The sequence below is a fragment of the Notothenia rossii genome (assembly GCF_949606895.1).
Source record: "Notothenia rossii genome assembly, chromosome: 5".
Lineage (NCBI taxonomy): Eukaryota > Metazoa > Chordata > Actinopteri > Perciformes > Nototheniidae > Notothenia > Notothenia rossii.
In genome coordinates this window covers 7,287,214-7,310,237 of record NC_136903.1, presented here as the reverse complement: position 1 = coordinate 7,310,237, position 23,024 = coordinate 7,287,214, and the positions used below count along the sequence as shown (strand labels likewise).

The 23,024-nt window shown below is 40.5% G+C and overlaps 2 protein-coding genes across 2 annotated transcripts in view; both read left to right on the top strand.

Annotated features, from left to right (window-relative positions):
* Nucleotides 1-8,786, top strand: part of znf143b (zinc finger protein 143b) — a 15,171-nt gene extending 6,385 nt beyond the window's left edge. Inside the window, 6 exon segments of the mRNA XM_079684582.1 lie at nt 1,595-1,608; nt 1,747-1,895; nt 2,062-2,214; nt 3,146-3,209; nt 3,212-3,261; nt 8,424-8,786. Coding sequence (XP_079540708.1) covers nt 1,595-1,608; nt 1,747-1,895; nt 2,062-2,214; nt 3,146-3,209; nt 3,212-3,261; nt 8,424-8,501 — 508 coding nt within the window. The 3' untranslated portion in view covers nt 8,502-8,786.
* A 1,316-nt stretch (nt 8,787-10,102) lies between these two features.
* Nucleotides 10,103-22,316, top strand: wee1 (WEE1 G2 checkpoint kinase). The gene is made up of 10 exons (XM_079683200.1): nt 10,103-11,056; nt 12,255-12,466; nt 13,240-13,306; nt 14,367-14,539; nt 15,038-15,306; nt 18,328-18,414; nt 19,821-19,906; nt 19,995-20,165; nt 20,673-20,818; nt 21,025-22,316. Exons 1-10 carry the CDS (start codon nt 10,568-10,570, stop codon nt 21,179-21,181), a joined length of 1,857 nt encoding a protein of 618 aa, XP_079539326.1. The 5' UTR covers nt 10,103-10,567; the 3' UTR covers nt 21,182-22,316.
* The last annotated feature ends 708 nt before the right edge of the window (nt 22,317-23,024 follow it).

Below are 23,024 nucleotides of genomic sequence, written 5' to 3'. Positions count from 1 at the left end.
GGGAAATGGTTTTGTTACAGCAGCATACAAGGCTATGCACAGGAAACAGTAAGAAGATATGAATCTATAGAGAATCTATATAACACACAATATTAAATATACAGAATAAGTTAAAATACACTGTACTAGATGAAGTTACTACTTAAAGAAAATATATAAACACATGACGCCATATACATAAATACAAATATATATTTTTAAACTTTAGGGAGATTATTAATAATTAACAGCCATTTTTCTCAACTTTTTGTCATTTTCTGGAACAAACACTTTATATTGATAATTATGAGATTAATATTTAATTTTATTTATAGAGCGCTTTTTAAAGTTAGTCAAATGCCCCTTTCACACCAACGCGTTTTCAGCTCCGGCTCGGAGCTGGAGCCTGAAAAGTACCGGTTTTTCCTGTTCACACCGCAGCGGCGCCGCCTCTTAGCTCCGGAATACGGTTCACTTCCAGCTCCAAAGAATTGTCGGTCTAGAGGCAAGAGCTTCGGAGCTAAGAGGCGGCGTCGCTTACGTCGAGACGTGCAGGAAACTAAACCCACCTCCCCTGAACATGGGTCGACTGAAGAGTCTCGTCATGCCTGCCTACAAGCAGTCACGCTGAGCAAAGTGACTAGAAGGCAACCACACATTTATAAAATGAAACACACTTTATAAAGTCAGGCAACACTAACCAGGCTTTGTGTGATTCTGTTTATTTGCATCTTACTTTGACCATCCGTGTGCTGCTATTGATCATTGTGGAGAGAGGCAGACGTTTTGTTTTGTATTATAGCAGCTATCGGATGGAATCAATACATGGGCTGCACAGGTTGTCGTGTCCGACAATCACAAGTAGAATCATAATGAAAAATACGCCGGTAAAATGTGCCTGTAGAAAGCGGCTTATGCCACAATAGGATAGCAATAGCAAGTAGTCTGTTTACATTCGGTTGCTATTCTAACATCACCCATTTTATACCAGAGACACTTTAATAACAGCGTTGTGATGCCAAACAGCGTCAATTCAGACCGACACACATTCACTTAAGGGAACTGGGGATATGTATCAGCTGCTTGTGTGACAGTCAGACAGTGAATAATTTAGAGAGGCCGCTCTAAAGTATTAGCTAACCCGGAGCTAACGGGAGAATAAACTCCCGTGGAAGAGCAGCCAGCACTTCAGCGGTCGGTAAGTGCCACTGAAACACATGAATAAACAATGAACCACGGCACTCTGGAGAAAAGTATAAGCTTGGAGAAGTCGTTATTTTATTTAATCTGACTTCGTATGATTAAAACCAACACGATCATCGACCCGACGCAGTCCCCCGTTGTTGTTGTTGTTGTTGTTGTTGTGAGTGCCGTTGGGGAGCAAATCAGCGATGTAAACGGTGACGTCATGACGCAGCAGCGGCTGCACCAGTCGGGCTCTGGGCGGTGTGAACAGAGCGGGAGCAGAAAAGGGAAACCGGAGCTGAACCAGAAAAGCTCTAGCTCGGAGCTAGAAAGGGAAAAGCGCTGGTGTGAAAGCCGCAAAAGACACACAAACAACACAACTCAATTATAAAATACAATAATAGTTAATATTCAGACTCATTATATGCAGATTAATTGAAAAAAGTAATCAGAAAATTGGAATACTTTATTGTATTATAAATAATAATAAACGGAATATCTTCGGGATTATGGCGGATCAACAGAAAAGTCGTCAACATAGATTTTTTTCATTTCAAATTCAATGTGTTACTCTCGATTCAGATGCCATCGATGACCCGAACGTCAGCTACACCACGACGATTGTCGGGGGCGACGACTCCGGCTCGGAGCAGGTCCCGATGGAAAACTCGGAGATGATTGGTCAGCAACACATTGCCTTGGTTACGCAGGAGGACGGAACACAGCAGCAGGTAACGGAATGCGATGACATCACAAACATTTTAAAATTCATGAAAGTTCCGGGGACTATTAAATCTGTCAATCAAAAAATGTATTATGGTGGGAAAATATCTATAATAAAACAAGATATTTGTTAGTCACGACATGTTGACACATAACTATGTTCTCTCTCCTTAGGTCAGTATCTCTGATGCAGATCTACAAGCTATGGGTGGAACGATCACCATGGTAACCCAAGAAGGCACCACCATTACCATCCCGGCACACGAACTGACGACGCAAGGTGCTCACTCGGTTACCATGGTGACGACAGACGGCTCGGAGGAACAGGTAAATTAGTGCAAAAATATTGTTAGAATGGAAAAACAAAATGTTATAAATAATTATATATTTGTTTTCTTTTTAATTATCTGAAATGAGCCAGACACGTTTACTTCTAAAAAACGTTACCAAAGACTTTTTGTTAGATATTCACCTCATGATGATTCACATTCACTGCTGGACCTCCATGATTGCTACAAATTGATTTTAATTCATTTTTTTCTTTATTTTGTAACATGAATATGAAGTGCCTAACTCTCATGGGTTCACCAGACACCAATAAAACATTTGACATTTATTTTATTAGAGAATTACCGATAATTTTACCACTTGATCAAAAACCAAGTAGTCTCTCCTTTTCTTTCAAGCTTTGCAAATAAAATCTTCAAAATAAAAAGTCATCCTCCTAAACCACAACTCAAGTTATAGTCATCCAGCCAAATATATCATGGAGGACAAGTACAATGTACCTAGCTAATGTCCAAAAGACAACCTTAGTATCAATTTTACTTGCCTCAAAAAAGAAAACAAGAACATAACATTTGACTTCACATAACTTTCTACACGGTTGCTATTCTTTATGAGACAAACACATTTTAATTGTTATTTACACCATTAATCTACACCTAATTTGTCTTTCTACATAACAATCATTTTGCTAATCCTAATCTCCTCAATACAACAAAGTCACTTGCTCTAGAAAATAATTATAATAATCATAAGAAAGCTTCATACAACACATGACGCTCAAAGTGCTTTACAAAATGACACATCACAAGTTAAAAACAAACAACAAGAAATTCCCCTCAGATTATTTGATTGTAAAATGCATGTTACAAATTGTTTAAATAGATTACCAGATGTGGTCATACAGCTGTTAGTTTCTAACCCAACACTAAAGCAGAGGATCGATTAGTGAACGTCTCTCTGTCGCCCTCAGGTGGCCATCATGACTCCGGACATGGCGGCGTTCCAGACGGTGGAGGAGTCGGGATACAGTCAGGAGCTCCTGTCACGTTACTGGCCACCTCCAACGGCACTCACATCGCTGTGCAGGTTGGTAGAGCGACTCCATAGGAGGGAATGAATGGTGGGCTGAGTTCCAATCTGTGCCGGTTGGTAGAGCGACTCCGTAGGAGGGAATGAATGGTGGGCTGAGTTCCAATCTGTGGAGGTTGGTAGAGCGGCTCAGTAGGAGGGAATGAATGGTGGGGTGAGTTATAGTCTGTATGGATAACAGACAACAGGAGCCAGTTAGACTCAAAGATACATCTATTATTTCCCTTTCACACAAACGCGGTTCCAGGGCCGGTTCGGAGCTAGAGCCTGATAAGCACCGGTTCTTCCTGTTCACACCGCAGCGGAGCTGGCTCATTCCCCCGAAAACCGGTTCTTACCAAGCTCGAAAAAATTGTCCGTCTAAAAGAAAGAACCGCATACGTCACGATTACGTCGGGGGCAGGGGCGGGTTCAACCTCCTGAACAACAACAAAAAGCCCACGTTTTGTCCAGTTTTTACACAATGATAAAACTTAAACAGTCTATCGTCCTATTATTTCCATTTTGTTTCGACAAAGCAAAACCAAAACAAGCAGCGCTTCAATACAATCGGCCAATGTTGTTGTAGATGTGAGGGGTTCCGCGCGGCGGTTTGGCTTTATGAAGCAGGCACGTAAACAGTTACGTCAAGACGCAAGCGATGACACGATGACTCAGCACCACTCGGGCTCTCGGCGTTGTGAACAAAACGGGGGCTGAAAAGAAAAACTGGTTCCGAGCCAGATGAGCGCAAGAGGAGCTAGAACGAGAGCTCCGTTGGTGTGAAAGGGGCATGAGAGTTGGTAGCGATCCAATGTCCAACACCACAGCATGTGAAGCCAAATCAACTCATTTACAATGACTCTTCCAAAGGGGGCATTCAAAAAACATAACATTCAGGAACAAATACACGAAAGACCAACACAAAGGCAAGGTGAGTTTAATAAAAGAATAATAATAAAGCAAAGCAAATAACATCATAAAAATAATATTTATAAACGGCCATTATTGAGCCAGACGAATAAGATAAAAACAAGATAAAATGGAATAAATGCAAGTATAGTATAAATATGTAAATAGATCTACTGTTATTCAATAGAGAGGCGAAGTCCCTCCCTTTCCGGTGGAGCTCCATGGGACCTTATTTCAGAAAAAGTATGTATTGAAGTCAATGGCGAGAGAAAAGTTATCTTTCGATCCCGTTTGAATTGTGCCACGAATTACACATATGATGTTTGTCAATTTAAAAGATAATTTTGCAAGTAAAAAAAATAAAAATGTGTCGTAAAACTGTGAAGTAACACTTTTTTTTTGTGAAACCGCTCAATGAACTACATCTCCCGTCTCGCACCACACACCAAGACGGCCGTCACGTTGGCACATTTCACTTCTTTCTTTCAGAATGAGGCGGAAAGTATTAAAAGAGGGGAAAATCACTACAAGTCTGGGCATGTTGAGAGCTGTACATACACACAAGGGGAGTTAGTCGGTTCCGTAAGAGCCAGCATGCGGAACCGGGATTCTGGGATTTGTAGTCTTTTTAGTTGCGTATTTTTCATAGTCTTATATTTCAACAGTTTTACGACAAACTGTGACTTTTTTGACATGGAAATTATTTTTTAAGATTCGTGGCACAATTCAAACGGGATCGAAAGATACGTTTTCTCTCCCCATTGACTTCAATACATAATTTTTCCGAAATAAGGTCCCATGGGGCGGAAGTAGATGGGCGGGACTTCGCCTCTCTATAAGTCTCTAGGCTGTATTTAAAATAAACGTGAGTAGCAGCAGACCTGCAGCAAAAACCCAACAGTATGTACGTTTATTAAAAATAAAAACAAAAAAACCCATAACTGCTTAAAGGGTACCTATCATGCAAAATGCACTTTTTTATGTCTTTTATACATAAATATGTATGTATGTATGTGTCAGGGAACTCACGCAGTGTCAGAAAATAAAACCCTCTCGCTTTTCCTCCGTACCCAAATCTTTTAAAACCGGGGCTACAACGAGCGGATACTGATTTGCTGCCGATATGACGTAATATTGGAGGGTGGACCCACAGAAAGTTGCTATCAGAAACAATGCCTCACGTGTTTTGGACGTAATCTCGTCTTTGTTTACATTAGCATGCCTCGCTAACACTCAGAGCTAACCTGTACTGGAGAGCACATGTGTTTAAAAAGCAGGAAATAAAAAAAGGAACTCACCTTGTGATAAACCCGCAAGAGAAAAAAGCATTTGAGCTCCATACTGCTTCAGAAATAATCCTTGACGTGGTTTAGAACAGGATGGCGTTTTATCACAGCAGAATTTAACTTTATCTCTGGTAGAATTCTGATCAGGCATTAGCCCCGCCTCCTCTTTTTTTTTTTCAAGCGAAGGACCCAAAATCTGTGTTTCTGTAAACAGGGCCGGAATAGAGTGGTATGAGGGATGTCTAAAATGCATGATCTGACCAGATAATGTGGGAGAACATGGCCTATAACAATTTAGAAACAACTTCAGTTTGAATTTGAAATAACCCCCTCAGGATCCAGTTTGAGGTTCATATCCAGAGACGTTCCCCATGTTTACCCCGAACAGAAAAGCTGTTTGTCTAAATGAACATTAACCCAAGGGCATTTTACAATTCCCGTTAAGTTCTCCACGAGTTTCTGAGCCCGAAGCTCCGAGTCTAACCACAAGGTCACTGAGGATTCTCTCTCCCCCTCTCTCTCTCTCCTGACAGCCCGTCAGTAACGTCTCATGCAGCTCGCTACTCCAGTAATGAGTGACCCGACAGTGAAGAATAAATATATGTATAACTAGTTTAGCTAGTTCCAGAGGTAGATAAAATAGCTAGGTCTAACTCTTAGTGTGTGTTTTGCTCCACTCACCGGTCCGTCACAGCGGGTGGAGCTGCAGGATTTCTGCTTCACACGCGTTGCATACCGCTATTTTAGTGTCATTTTCGGACACCTTAAAATACTGCCAGACCGGTGAAGCCATTTTGGCGAGCCTGTTTTGCTTTGCCGCGCACAGAGAAAAGTGTCATGTATTTTACGTCATGTGATCGGCTCTCCCGATCGGCATTTTTAGAGAGCACCGATCGATCGGCAGAGACTGAATATCGGCCCTACTTATGAATATTTCTCAAACATCTCACTGTGTAAATATGAGAAAGCATCAACAGTCAATCTTGTCACAATATCAATATTGAGAAGCTATATGACAAAAAAATTGTGTGCATTTCTTAATATTATCAAGTTGTTCTTATGACAAAGAGGTTATACAACAACCTACATGTGAAAAGTAGATTAAATTATCTAAATTACAGTAGATTATAAGATTATAGATTATAGGTCGTAGACATTTTTTTTGTAGTCTGACAATTGCTGAAACGACTCTTAAGTGCTCTGCTGATTATATGAAACTGATGGGAGTTTCGGTAAGCGTTGTACTTTCAATAAACACCCCCGTCCCCCTCCCCAGATCCCATCCCGTTGAGCTATTTGCTAAAACGCTTAATACACATCCTTGGTGGGTGGGGTTCAGCTCAGCTTTTGTTTAGGGATAAAGCGAAAAACAAAATCAAACAAGACACAGTGACTTTATGTGTAATCCAAGTTAATGATGAGTTTTTCTGTAAATGAAAAAGGAACACACTGCTAAAAAACTATTTACAGTTGAGGTTGTATTAGTTAAAAAAGGTATGTCACTAAAAGCAGAAGGAAATTAGAGGAAGTTTTACACATAAGAGGCAGTGTTGACATTAGTGAGGTTATTATGTAACAACAAACATTGAGCCACCGCTTTAACTAAAGGGGACAATCCTAAATCTATTCAAATAAACAAGTCGTTTAACTTCAGGGTTTGTTTACATATATGGTTAGTACTTTAAAATGCAAATGCTTAAAGGTCCCATGTCATGCTTTTCTGATTCTTACCCGTCCCCCTTGTGTGTTATGAAGGTTTTTCTGCATGTAAACGGTCTGCAGAGTCACAAACCCTCAAAGTACACCCTGTAGCGAGTAAAACTCTAACACAGAAAATACCTGTCTTTGCTGCCCCAGAACGCCTCGTTGGACATTTCTCTTTTTCAAAAAAAAAAATCCGGGAACTAAGTGACGTAACGACGACCCCTCCGTGGATTGGTGGTCCAAATTGACCAATCTGCGGACTTCCTCACACACACTCAATCTTTTCTCAGCTGCAGCTCCGCCGATTTCTCCGCCTGAGACGGCGGGACGCGGCGAGGCTGTAAGTCTGTGTGTGAGCACACACACAAACTCCCAGCCAGGCTGCGGGTGTGTGTGTATGTGTGTGTGTGTTTGTGTGTTCGGGCTGGGTTTCGCTGTGTCTCGCTCTCTCGCAGGCGGCCACTGGGCTCATAGGGAGGGGGGGGCAGGAGCTCCAACAAGCTGTGTAGGACAGAGAGTGAATACACATACTATACAGAGATGCTGTGTGAGAAACCAATGTGAGTTTGGAACATTGAACAATGTAAATCTATTCTAGTAGACCTCAACAATGGAATTATGATCAGTAGAAATGGCCATGCCATGGGACCTTTAATTGAAACCGGTATGTTTTAAATATACTTTAATATTTCTCTTTTTTGTTGTCATCCTCATATCTCTTACTCACGAAAAGGTCAAAACACATAAACCAGTATCATTTATGCCGGTTTAAAAAGAATAAAACTGGTGAATTTACGTTGAGTTCTTTCGATTGTTGTTGTCGTAGTTACACTTTAGAGGTGATGATAAACGCTTAAAAATAATGGATATTTTGGATTTACGTACCTTGAAAGTACTTAAATCTCACTCTTAAAAGTTTGTAAAGACCCTGTGTTTACATATTGTGTTTACTATATTGGGTATTAAGGGATTAAACCCCCCTATGATCACATCACAGGATGCTGGTCCCTTTATTCATCCTGAGAAACACTGTTTTCTTTCCCCCCCCCCCTTCTGCTCTTTTCTGTCATGTTAATTACAAAGCAAACACTCTTTTTGTACCTTTTACCACGTGACGATCATCAGTGAGATTCAGCAGCTTGTAAAGCAGTCACAGGAGGTGGTATTGAGTTTTCAAAGCGTATCAGAGTAAATCAGTCGCAGTGAGTGATTTAACAGGTTATCAACACGTCAATCACCGTTTGTATAACGTGTTTTGTTTCTCCCTTGTCTCTGCAGCTCAGCGATCAGCCCTCGCTGGAGGAAGCCATCAGGATAGCATCGAGAATACAGCAAGGAGAGGGGCTGGACGATTGATGCTCTCATTATGGACTATGATTTGGCATCAAACGTCTAAAATTGACTATATATTGACGAGAGAAATCACGCGTCTTCCTCCCATGTTTTTGTTTTTCTGTCTTTCCACCAGAGGACTTAGCTTTTATGTGTACATAGGATTTTGATAACTGGAGCTCTGCTATGCTGTTTTGTCCCTCGACCAAGGCGGGAGAGGGGAAAATGCTTTCTAATGTTTATGATGCACAGTGCACAGTGACGTGTACAGCTAATGCTATTTCTAATTAAAGAGAAATTGTGTGATTATATGACTGTACTTGATTTTTAAAAACTCCTGAGTTAAACGTACGAAACCACCGTTCCCACAGCAAATACGGAAAATAAATATTACAAGCAAGGTTCAGTTAAGGATTACATGACACAACATTTCATTTATGAGTTTATGTCAATGGTATTGGGGTGCGTGGCATTTGTAGCAGAGGTCAGAGTAACTGAATTCTGTCAAACAATTATATTTTTAAAAGGAATACCAGTAACTTTGCAGTATATCCAATGACAAATATGGTTAATAAAAAGTGCTGTTAAACTTCTACAATAGATGAGGGAAATATCCAGACTGATGTGTATATGCAATATGTGAATTTCACATCATAATTGAAGGCAAATATTGTACTTCTGTACTAACTAATACAATAAGATGCTGTGTTGATAAAGAGAACATATACAGGAAAAGTGGCTTTATCTCAAACAGCTTTAAATTTACGAATATATTATGTCAGGCATTCAAATCCTACATAAAACCTGTTATTATAGTATGTCACACTCTGAAAGGGGGATTTCTCAATCAATTTTCTATTCATATGTTTACTTTACGATACAATTTGAAATATGTTTTTCTTGTAAATGAATATATGATGGTTTTCCTACTTTACCAACCTGAACATATATTATATAAAAAATGTATTTGTATTGAAGCAAAAGTCCTGCATTCAACATTTCATTTAAATATCTAAATTAAACTACTATTGAGGTAGACTTGTTACGTTCAGAAAGTTATATAATAAGAATTGCAAGAATTTAACTTGTATTTATATGTTGGTAAAGCTCCTTTTTAGTAAAATGAGTCAAATGACACACATGAATTACCAATTAAATCCACTAATACATGTATAAATAAAAAATTACTTAGAATATATAGATAAATAAATCAATGCTTAGACAAAATATTAAATATGGAAACAAATGCATACATGTATGTAATAATAATAACTTATTCGACCACTTATTTTAAACCACTCAGATCCATTTTATAATTATAATAAACGATGTGTTTTAGATCTATTGTGCCTCTTGTGTAAACTGATCAGAAGGGTTTTTTATTCAGATTGAAGTCTGCCCTTTGTATTTATCGGGCTCCATTGATCATGCAGTCTGAATAAAAGACGCATTGTCTCGAGGTTAATTTTAATTGTTGACTCCTGCAGAGACTTGAAAGGGAACGCGGTGTTTCGCGCCATTACGCTGCTGTTCTACCGATGACGTAACCCTTCCCGAGACCTCTCTGGAACGCCCATCTTTCAAATATCCGAGGAGATCTCTGATTGGCTGTTGCGGAGCATGTGACCAACGGTCGCGGGAAGTCCTTTGCCACGCGCGTGATGGGAAGAGCCGCCTAGTTCTTCTTGACTCATTCAAACTTTTTTTCTGTCAACATTGATTTGGTTTTATTGAAGACCTATTTCTGTGTCTGCGAGACATCGAGGAGTGACGGATACCGATACCCGACTTGACCGGGTAGTTTCTGTTTGTTTTTACTTTCTTCGGGACGGTGACTACTAGCTAGCCGACTCCATTTCTCGCAGTTGGAGGGGCGTGTTGGAGTTAGCAAACAAGCTAACTTTTCCTGGGATGCTAACGGACTTTTAAAGTGTTAACGGTCGCTTTCGAACACGTTTTTTTCCACTCGATACCTTTACATTAAGGTAGTTGGAAGTTCCCTGTGTGTTTTGGCTACTTAATCAGTAGCGGGTGTTCAACCGGGGGATTTTCCCGTCGACGTCGCCGGGGTTTAAATCCTGAAAATAAAAATGTCGAGCTACACTCGCCATCGACACGGATCTCTGGCTCCTAAAACTCTGCCAATCCGACAGAAACTACAGTTTACCTCCAGCGATGGGGAGGATGAGTCCATAGAGGACGTAAACAACAGCACCGGGGGGGAGTCCGGCTTCACGGAGATGGATTCCCCGATGCCAGTGCGACGGGACACGGTGGATAAGCGCCTGGAGGGCAGCAGCAGCCCCCTGAACCAGTCCTGCGGGGACGACGAGGTGGAGCTGTGGGACGAGGAGAGCTTCGGATCCCCCTCTCACCTCCGTTCCCCAAGCAGCGTGATCTTCGCCCGCTGCTCCCCTTCTCCAAGGAAGTCCTCCCGGCTGTACGGAGGCTCCCCGGACCGGTCATACGTGCAGGACGACGGGGAAGCATCCAGCTCTCCGATCCCCGACTGCCCCGACACACCTCCACACAAAACCTTCAGAAAACTCAGACTCTTTGACACTCCGCACACACCAAAGGTAGCCTTTCGTATGCTGTGATAACACTAGTTTTCATATAAATGTATATCTAAGTGAGTGGTCTTTTAGATCCAGAAATAAAGCAAGTTTCAGAGAGACAATTTGATTTTGTTTTTGAAAACTACCACAGCCTTATGGTGTTGGAAGAGCTCTTATACGTATGTAAAAAGCCTGTTATTGATCAAATAGTAAGTGTCGTTAAGATTATTAAGAAATCACTTAAATGTTAGCATTTGACACCCTTTGGACTTCTTTAGGTTAAGTTATGATCTTGCATAACTCCTCTAAACAGCATTTAGAGCACATGTTATCCTCTAAATGTGTTTGAACATTTGAATATCTTGCTTCTGGATCACGGCATGTGTTGAATACGAAAGGGAATCAGTGGAAAAACAAGTAAAACAACTCTTATGCAAAAAGACCTGGTCTTTTTTTTTGAATTCCTTATGATGCTTGAATTTGAATTACAACACGTGTTTCAAAGCTTGTTATTGATAAACTCATATATAGAACTTTAATGTTTGAATTCGACACGCTTTTAACCTTTTCAGGCAAGTTATGTCAGCTTACACAATGATTTATGGAGTAACATTTTTCCTCTTAGTGTGTTTGCATGTTGATTTGGCTGCTACTAGATCATTTCATGTGTTAAATGGGATAGAAGAACAAGCAAAACAAATCTTACACAAACCAACCAGGTCATCTATTTTTTTTTGAATTCCTTGGAATAATTGTGCTATGTGGTTCACCAGTTAATGTGTAACTGAGCTCTTACATAATGTACTCTGCCAGATCATTTGGTGACATGGAGTTTTTAGCCTGGACATGTTTTTCTTCCCGATTACGCAACATTTACATTTTAAGCACCACATTTACTAATCTTCATTTCAGAACCACCAAACATAAACTGTCAACCAGGATTAGTAACACGTTGTTCTGACCCTTTCTAATGCATACACATAACCAGTTGCTTCAGGGAACACAACATTAGCAGTAGTACATTTACCAAAAATCAAGTAGGAATATTAACTTCCTTTTACCTTTTCCCCCCTAATATACAACACACACTTCGACTTAGCTTCACAAGACTTCCTTTTACAAAAGTTTGAATATGTATATCTGCAGTTTTCCTCTCCCCTGCTCTTGAAGTAATTACCAAAGCACTAAATCTGTCAGTCTCTTTTTAATTTGTTTGCAGAGTTTGCTTTCCAAAGCCAGGAGCGCCGGGTCGGGGTCGTCCAGTCGGAGAGTCGCCCTGTTCAAGAATGTGGAGCCTTCAGGAAAGTCTCTCTCAGACAGCAACAGGAGACAGCAGACGCCTCTGGTCAACTTTAACCCTTTCACCCCCGACTCCCTGCTCATACAGTCCGCCACACAGCAGAGGAACAGGAAGAGAGCGCACTGGAATGAGTGAGTTTTGTTAGAAAATACCTGTCGACTTTAGAGGGACGTGTATCACAAAACACAGCTCGGCTCTTATAGGGGCTGGAAATCATTAACTACGTGCCTGGCTTGAAGTTTTAAATACATTCCATGTTATAGGATGCTAGGTGTACTTACAAACAGGAAATGCACTTTTAAAAGTTTGTTGTTATGCTTTAATGGGCCACTCTTCTTTAAAATACTGCCACGAAGCATAGTTTTGGAGGTCAAACGCACTTTAACACACATTTAAAGTTAATGGGGAAGTGCAATAATAAGTGTAACTAAATTAAAAGTAACTTACCACATGTTTAGATGCGTTTTAAAGTTTGCAAATGCACGTTGGAATGCTTAAAATATGCATGATTTTGACTTAAGCAAAGGTGTAACAAACCCTTATGACAAACTGATAGTTTGTTTTCCAAATGGCGGAGGGGAGTTGACCAGCTGCAGTCCATAATATTTTGGTTTCACATTTCCTGGTTGTTTTTGGTTAAATAACTATTATTTACAGTTTCAGTAAAACCTGTTGCCGTCGAGCTGAACCCGTTTACCGTATTATCTGCTTCTCAGATCCAAGCCATTGTTATAACCAGATACGTTTGAGCCGTTATGAGGCCAGGGGGTTTTGGCTGGAAATCAAGGCCTCATGGTTACTTCTCAACTCGCCATGTGCTCCTGAAGCCCCCACCCCACCCCCTCACTGCTGCCCCCTGCTGGAATGAATGCTAACAACACCTCTATTGTCTTTTATCTTTCAGCTCCTGTGGAGAAGACATGGAGGCGAGCGACGGTGAGGGAGAGGAGGAATTATTGCCACCATCAAAGGTAATTATTTCGTATAATTAAGGATTTACAGACTGAAAACGTATCTTTTTGCCACTGGATTTTGGAAAATATCCGGAAATAAGGTCTGTGGTTGAGACACATTGAAGAGATGGATCACGTTTTGTTCTACGACATTAAATCCATCAGCAGTGACCCCACTGGTGATTTCTGAAGAGTTGACTGGTCTGAAAAACGATGGTTGTTACTAAGTGGCTGAATAGGACTACAGAAGTTGTCGAGGCCGCTGTACGTCATTACACCAAACACGTAAACACGTAAAGTTTGTTTTCCCCCGTGTTCTGCTTGAAAGCAAGTACCTCCCTCCTGCAAACTGTTCAAACAAACGCTTCAACTTGTACCATTTTGAATCTGTAGTTTTGAATATGGATCTTAAGTTGGCCTGACGTTGAAGCAGCGACCCTGCTGTAGTTCGTTTGTAGCATAACGTTAGCATTTTGCTTCTGGCGACTAGATTTATGATTAGAAAATTATAAAAGTAGGATAGACATGTGGAGATTTTCCGGCTGAACAAAACGTGATCCATCTCTTAAATGTGTCTCAACCACAGACCTTATCTCCAGCTATTTTCCTAAATCCTATGGAGAAATTGCATTGCTTTTTTTGTCGAAGGAACCGGAAGGAGTTTACTTCCGGGTTTTAGGACGAGTCACTGTGGCACTCTACAGAGCAAGATAAAACATCTACAGTGAAAATGTTTATTTTTTTAAAACAGAAAGAAAATACAGTAAAACATGAACACTAGTGAGAATTGAAAGTTAATCCAAATCAAAAGCCATATTAAAAAGATTATGTGATTTTAATTATATATATATATATATATATATATATATATATAGTAAAGGACACATTTATAGTTGGGAATAAGTTCATTTATTTCTCTTCATCCGGCACTTTTTGCATTCTGCAGGAAGTTTTTTCTTGAACTTTGTTTTAGCGCTACAACTTCTTTCGTTTGTGGCATTGAGTCCCATTCTAAATGTCTCTCGTGACATATTGGACACGTTGATGTTAAATACATGTGTTTTCTTTGTTCTCTCAGAGGATCACCATGATGGAGAGCAACATGATGTCTCGGTACGTCTCAGAGTTCCTGGAGCTGGAGAAGATCGGCTGTGGAGAGTTCGGAGCCGTGTTCAAATGTGTGAAGAGACTCGACGGCTGCATCTACGCCATCAAGAGATCCAAGAAGCCTCTGGCAGGATCCATAGACGAGTAAGTTCACTTTGCAAACATGGAGATTACCATGGAACAAAGACAATCAACATTAAAGAGGACGTGATGCACCCAAAGTCATCTGAGACCTTTTGCATATTTACACATTCACATCGTTAGTAGTTTTATTGCCAACATTTGAATTTGCTGCTTCTGGATGATGTTGAATCGGAAAGGAAATCAGTGGAAAAACAAGCAAAACAACTCTTATGCAAACAGACCTGGTATTCTTTTGTATTCCTTAGGATGCTTGAGTTTGAATTACAACACGCGTTCAAAGTCTGTTATTGATAGAAAATATTTACAACTTTAATGTTTTGCATTTGACACCTTTTTAACCTTTTTTTAAGTAAGCTATCTCATCTTCCACAAGCATTTCAGAGCAATGGATGAAAACTAAAGAGTCTAGACCCAATTTATTTCCCTCCATTTTAACTTCAAAGCGTTCTCCAGATGTTCCTTTTTAATTAAAACCCTCCGGCTCTCTCCTCCTTGCAGACAGAACGCTCTGCGGGAAGTCTACGCTCACGCTGTTCTGGGTCAGCACCCCCACGTGGTTCGATATTACTCGGCCTGGGCGGAGGACGACCACATGCTGATCCAGAACGAGTACTGCAACGGAGGAACGCTGTCCGACGCCATCTCTGAAAACTACAGGAGGCTGAGCTACCTGACGGAGCTGGAGCTGAAGGATCTGCTGCTGCAGGTCACACGGGGACTCAAATACATCCACTCCACCACGCTGGTGCACATGGACATCAAGCCCAGTGAGTACTTTAGAGTTTAGATCAGGGGTAGCCAACACGGTGCCCGCGGGCACTTAGTCGCCCGCATGGGCAACTTGAGTCGCCCGCCGGGCATGTTCTAAAAATATCTCGCCAAGCAAATCCAAAATGTATAAAATACACACAACAAAAAAGGAAATGTAATTAAAAGAACCTACCCTATGCATAAACGAAACCTCAATCATAGCGAACCCTATCTACTTACTACAACTCTATATCTATCTAACACCCCTCCTCCCCCCACCCCCACAATGAATATCGACCAATCACGTTGTGGCTTGATTTGCGGGACCAGCGTTGCAGTAGGGAAGAAAAGCAATGTGGCACCTCCCCGCTGATTTTCCTTCTGGCAGAATCTACACATCAGCCCCATTGAACAGCCTATCATGCCAGCCGATACCACACATGAGGGGCAGAGTTTTACTGTGTGTGTGTTGCAACTTGCATATATATTTATTGCACTTGACGCACACATACACATGGCGTAATTTCCTTAAAAAAAACAGTTTAAAAGGGGAGTGATTAGTCAAATATGCATAAATGAAAAAATAGAATGCTAACTAAGTAACATAAGATAAGAATAAACAAGTTGAAATGATTTGTTATTGGTTGTGATCATATCCTAAAGATGTTTGGATTATTGAAAAGTATACAACTCCCTTTCATATGAGTGTAGAGAGCTATATCCATCAATTCATTTTGTGGTCCAGATTGATGCATTTCACTTCAACATTTAAAAAAAAATTCCCCTGGAGGATGTGAGGCCCCCCCCCCCCCCAAAAATAAAGCAGGTTAAAATAATTAAATTGCATACATGTTGTTTTAGTAAACACTGAAAACGGGTCCCACAGACCCAAACAGCACACAAAGGTTAAAGGTAAGCATATAATAATGTTAAAATGTGCTAAATATATACACTGCAAAAAACAAAAAAAAGAGGAGTAAAAGTAGCCCCCGACTTGTTTTTATTTTTTGAAAGTAGCCCTCGTCCTAAAAAAGGTTGGTGACCCCTGGTTTAGATTATACTAATGGTGGTGAAAAGTAGGCTTTATATAACATTATATTTACATAACATTCATCTGTTTGCAACTCGTATATATCAATGTTCCAACTACTGTGTATAGACTATTTTGCACAGTTTCTATTATATTTTTATTTTATTTTATTGTATTTACTTGTATCTGTTTTATGTGCTGCACTGTTGGAGGAGGAGCCTGTGACCTGAGATTTAAACTACACTGTAGCTATAGAGAGGCGAAGTCCCGCCCATCTACTTCTGACCCATGGGACCTTATTTCAGAAAAATTATGTATTGAAGTCATTGGAGAGAGAAACATTATCTCTCGATCCCGTTTGAATTGTGCCTAGAATTATACATATGATGTTTGTCAATTTAAAAAATAATTTCCATATCAAAAAAGTTACAGTTTATCGTAAAACTGTTTAAATATAAGACTAATGGAAAATACTAGGGATCGACCGATATGGCTTTTTCAAGGCCGATACCGATTATTAGTAATCAAGGAGACCGATAACTGATATTTGGAACCGATATACATTTGCAGTAAAATCAGAAAATCTTGGTGTCAAAATGTAGAATAACACAACTCCTTTTTGAAATGCCTTTTTATGTTTAATGAACTTTTCAACATCTTAAAACTGGTTTCCTCTCTGACCCTGAGTAAAGTAAATTAAGTAAAAATAAAAACTACTAAAACTTGTTCTGAACTTATGTTATTTGAGTCTCACTCATTTAGTAGTCCCAATTCAGCAGCACCAGATTGTGGTGCAGAAAGCAGACTGCTGCGAGGCTCCACTAGCAGCAGTCCCAGTAAGGTCCCATGGAGGTCCCCCGGAAAGGGAGGGACTTCCCCTCTATGTGCACATGACAGTAGGCCTGTCACGATAATTAATTTTGTTGAACGATAAATTAAACGATAAATTAAGACCATTTTAGACCACTGACATAATGATAATATATAATAATAATTCAAGTACATCCTTTCAAACATAACTTTTTATTGAACATTCAACATTGCAAATGAAATGTGAAATAATATTAAAATATATAAATTATATATAATAAATAAAATTAACTAATTAATTAAATTATAATTAATTAAATCACACACAATCAAAACAATAAATTAGTCGGGCTGGAAAACATAGCTCTCTGTCTCTATATATATATATATATATATTATTTATATATATATTATTTATATATATATAATATATATATAATATAATATATATATTATTTATATATAAATAAATAAATATGAGCACACATTATCTCACAAGCAAAAAAAACCCTCCTTAAAACAACAGTCATGTGTACAGTCCACTGTCAAAGACTCAGATGCCTCAACAGGCCATATCCAAATCTGTTTTTCAAAGTTTTCGAGCAAGGAACACCAACATGTTTGCATTGTCGGGCAAATGCATCTTTTATTGTAAACTGTCGGGAAGGCGGGGGCTCTCCATCTCCAGCTGCCGTGTTCGCTAGAGCTGGAAAAACGGAATGGGGTGGTTGTGTTTTAGGTGGTTTAAAATGCGTGGTATTGCCTGCTTATGTCGCTACCTTTTTTAAACAAATGCGACACACCGCCCGGCTCATTCAAGTCCGTAGGTTCGCCTCGTTGATTTGGCTTGAATCCAAAATACTGCCACACCGGAGAATCGAGATGTGTAGTTAGCTTTTGTAACCAATTCCATTTCACTTTAAATTCCCCGCGAGTAAGTCACACGTTGTCTCCCGCTTGTCGCTATATTATTAATTTGGCTGCTACGCTGCTGCACGTGCACGCGGAGTGTCCTCACCTGGCTGTGTGTCAGCCCCGCCCCTCACAGCGCGCGTGGCCGGCACAAACCTTGATATGCCGATTTTTTTTTTTGCCTAACACATATTTTGATTCCCGCCATTTTTATTGCACTAGTCTGTATTTTTGATGACATTCTTTGGTCTGAAACTAATGTCAAAGATAAACGTGTTTGTTTTAGGCAACATCTTTATTTCGCGGAAGACTGTGTCGAGCTGCGATGACTGTGATGATGAAGAGGGAATGACCAGCGTCGTCTACAAAATAGGTAAGATGCTTCCACTAATGTGTGATTATGAAGTACAGGTTGAAGACATTTAAAAAGTACCGTAATTTTCGGACTATAAGCCGCTCCTTTTTTCCCATTTTTCGACGCTGCGGTTTATATAACGGTGCGGCTAATCTATGGATTTGTACAGCTAACGGCCACTAGGGGACCTCCTAAATCTATGGATTTTACAGGTTACAGTCCACCACCTTTAACTCTATGGGCTCTATGGCCGGTCCGCGCCCCCCACCTTTAAGCGGCGGGCTCCAGCAGGAAAAGCTGGAGGCCGGAAAAGAGTGAGACATGTAGCGCGCAAAAGTAAAAGTGGAACCGAGAGTGGTACGAGAGACAGAACGAGAGCAAGACAGACAGACATTACGAGAGCGAGACAGTTTGTCCCCGTACCACTGGTTGAAAACCACTGCTGTAGATCACTGCCGGTACGTGCGCTGGGAGCGCACCGTTTAAGTTTGAAAGTTGAAAAGTTTGTGTGTCTGAAACGCTATGTGATACAGTACAGTTTACACAGCACATGTTCTGTAGCTACTATTGCACTAAATGCTAACACTTGAATACGTTATGCAAATATGCAACTTGTTTGTTGAAATGTTAATAAATGGGAGCTTCCTCAAACAGCCATCTCTTTCCCGACAATCCCCTCTGTGCACGAACCCTTACATATGGTAATGAAACATGAAAACACCTGCGGCTTATAGTCCAGTGCGGCTTATATATGTACACATCATTCAATTTAGCTGCTGCGGCTTATATTCAGGTGCGCCTTATAGTCCCAAAATTACGGTAAACACATTTTTACAGGTCAGTAATTATGATACACTAATGAGGTACATTTAGTAGAAATACCGTATTTATAGTTTAGTTCAAATATAGACATGAGGAATGTGTGTTATTGGAAATTAGTGGGGGGGGGAGCAAGTAGATGTTCTATAAATCAATAGTACCGTAATTTTTGGACTATAAGCCGCACCTGAATATAAGCCGCAGCAGCGGCATACCACTCTCGGTTCCACTTTTACTTTTGCACGCTACCTGTCTCACTCTTTTCCGGCCTCCAGCTTTTCCTGCTGGAACCCGCCGCTTAAAGGTGGGGGTCCGCGGACCGGCCATAGAGCCCATAGAGTTAAAGGTGTTGGCCGTTAGCTGTAAAAATCCATAGATTAGCCGCACCGTTATATAAACCGCAGCGTCGAAAAATAGGGAAAAAGGCGCGGCTTATAGTCCGAAAATTACGGTACTTTTGTAAATTGAATTGAATTGAATCCGTTATACTTTGTGGGAAGGATACACTTTTGTTAGAGGGGTTGATAAAAGGTTGAATTTCTCATCACGTTGTTCTTAAATGTTATCATTGTCATGACTCTAATCGGTTCTCTCTCTCTCTCCAGGTGATCTCGGTCATGTGACCCGAGTGAACAACCCTCAGGTGGAGGAAGGGGACAGCAGGTACCTCGCCAACGAAGTCTTACAAGAGGTTTGTCATCTTCAAAAACTGCCTTTTATCTTTTCATCAAGTCAATCTTTTGAGTGTCGATAACTCTCCTCCTCTTTATCGTTGGCAGGACTACAGTAAGTTGACGAAAGCGGACATATTTGCTCTGGCTCTGACCGTCGTCAGCGCGTCGGGAGCCGAGCCGCTTCCCACCAACGGAGACAAATGGCACGAGATCCGACAGGGAAAACTCCCCAACATCCCACAAGTACTTTCTCCAGACTTCCTCAGTCTGCTAAAGGTAAGAGTCTGCACACATTCATCTTGTGTTTCTATGCTTTGCCTCCACTCTGTGTCTGCATGTTGATTAGGTAGGTAGGTAGGTAGGTAGGTAGACGTAGGTAGGTAGACGTAGGTAGGTAGACGTAGGTGGGTAGGTAGACAAGTACTTTTATTGATCCCAATTTGGGAAATGTTTGCGTTGCAGCAGCATAAAAAAGGCAATGTACATAAGAGAAACTAAGAAACAGAAATAAACAGTCAATATATTTCAGAATTAAAATAGCATTTATAGAATGTGTTTTTAAAGTTGATAATCATGTTAGTTTATTTGTGTGTCGTGGACAGTCCCCATTAATTAACTGTCACAAATAAACAGTAAATGGGGCAGCTTTAGCCAACATTGCTAATTTCAAGCGGTTGTCCCCGTCCTCATGATAATGGACACCTTTTAACATTTTAAATGAAACACCTTAATATCACCTTTTTACTTCCACTTCCTAATCTCATATGTTCTCTTGTCCTGCAGCTGATGATCCACCCCGACACGAGCAGACGGCCCTCCACCTCGGAGCTCATCAAACACCCGGTGCTGCTCACCGCCGCCAGGATGAGCGCCGACCAGCTGAGAGTCGAGCTCAACGCCGAGAAGTTCAAGAACGCTTTGCTGCAGAAGTGAGTCAGAGCGGCAAAGGAAACACTTTGAGGAGATACACATTTATGATGGATGGGAAAACTTTAAATAAATTGAAGACTGAATTTCATTGCGGTTTTAAACAGGTTTATCTTTCATGATAAATATAGTGATATTTGTGGTCCTAGTTAAGTCAAAGAAACTCCTCGTGTCCTCATCACTAACTGAACATCTCTCTCCTCCTCAGAGAGCTGAAGAAGGCTCAGCAGGCGCGAGCTGCAGCGGAGGAAAAAGTGTTATCGGGCGACCGGATCCTGACGCGCTCCACGGTGCATCCGGCGCCCCGAACCTCCAGACTCATCGGAAAGAAAATGAACCGCTCCGTCAGCCTCACCATCTACTGAGCAGGGAGTCAGGCACAAAGGCTCATGGACCTTTTTTTAAATCAGAAATAATTCAGATGCAGCGCCAACGTAGCTCACTTGTTCCCGGGTTTGGAATCCAGCCCACGGACCGTCTGTCGTCTGCAGAAAAATATCAACTTTAGGGAGGGAGGGAGGGAGGAAGGAAGGAAGGAAGGAAGGAAGGAAGGAAGGAAGGAAGGAAGGAAGGAAGGAAGGAAGGACCCTGTTTGAGTGGATCTGTCTCTCTTTAGTTTCCTTTCCATGGAGACCTGTGTCAGCTGTAGAACTTCATAAACTCTCAACATAGCTCAGCCTTTGTTTCCCAATAGACTTAGGAGAAAGGAAACATTACCCCTTAAAGGAAGCTACTTTACCTTTTCCACCCTCTCCACCCTCTGCTGAGACTAAGTGAAAGCCTCATGGACCTCTTAATCAGATATTGAGATGCAGCTGGGTCTGAATTTGACCCGCTGTCTTAACGGCAGAAACTCAAGGTAGCCACTTCACCTTTTCCCCACTCATTCCTTCCTCTAATCAACGTCAGGCTCTCTCTTCGTTTCTCTTTCCTTGCACATCCCTCGAACAAGCCGAAGCGCCCGCTCTTCAGTGTGAATGTACTCGTTTCCGTGCGCACCTTACTGCCTGTCGAACGCCTGATGCTGAGGGTCTGAGGATGTCTGTGTTTGTAATGGAACACTTTGGAGGCAACATCTGGAACACTTGCCACACTTTCTTTGTTTAAAAAGAATAAAAAATACTGCTGCTATTGATGTTTTGTGTGTGTCAGGGTTGGATCGTTATAGAGGTCATTGGCTCTTAGTTTTGAAGTAGCAGGAGTCCGTTTCGCCCCCAATTTATTGCAATCGGATGGAGAATGGATCATGCCACATGAGCTCACTTGTGATGTTAAAGTGTTTATGTGCCGTTTGTTGGTGCTTCCGCCCTGCCCGTAGCATTAGAACAATCATCGTCCTGTTCTCTACGTTCTCATTTGTTCTGTTTTTACTTTCCTCACTGCTCGTCTTTAATTACTGTTAAGAAAAGTATTCCTCATTGTTCTAACACAAAACAATGTTTCTGTTGTTGTAACCTTGTACATATGTTCTCTAAATAAATGCTCACCTTCTTCACTTTGTGTTGTGTGTTGAAGGGTCTTTACTTGGCAATCAATGGAAATCTGTAATATGTAAAGGTGTGTTTTTTGAGCTGCGATGCAATTCATTAGAGGCTTTACATTGAAAATCAAACTATAGGTAAGTCTTAAAAGGTCCTAGATAAGTTATTGGAATTACTCATGGTATGTCTAAAAATAGTCTTGGTATGTCATGCAATTAGCATACTATGTTTAAAAAAAGACAAATAACAGGATGTCAAAAATATAGTGTATAAATATGTATAGAGTAAAGTACATGGAAAAGATCTGAAGAAATATTGTTAATGTTAGTCATCGTATACTGTGTCAATAAGCCTGTTTATATATGAACATAATCCTAATGGTATAGTATGCTTTGAAAATAATGTGGTATAGTATGTTGAGAAAAATAAAGTCGGAAAACACAGTGTGGTGGAAAAATTATAGAACAGTATGTTGAATAATTCTGAAAAATTAATGTGTAAAAAGTCGAAGTAAAGCATGTCAAATGTTAGAAAAGTCCTATTATGTTTAAAATATTCTGAAAAAGTAAAGTATGTCAAATGTTTGATTAAAAAGTTATAGTATGCTGAAAAATACAATTCATAGTCGAGTATGTTTTAAAAAGGTCATAGTTTACAGTTATAGGTCAAACATATAAAGAAAACATGTTTAAAAGTCACCATACACCATGATGGAAAATATTCAAAA

Coding starts and splice junctions, on each gene's coding strand:
- wee1 (XM_079683200.1), top strand. CDS start 10,568: ATGTCGAGCTACACTCGCCATCGACACGGATCTCTGGCTCCTAAAACT. Junction 12,467..13,239: donor AAGAGAGCGCACTGGAATGA/GTGAGTTTTGTT, acceptor TTTATCTTTCAG/CTCCTGTGGAGAAGACATGG. Junction 15,307..18,327: donor GCACATGGACATCAAGCCCA/GTGAGTACTTTA, acceptor TGTTTGTTTTAG/GCAACATCTTTATTTCGCGG.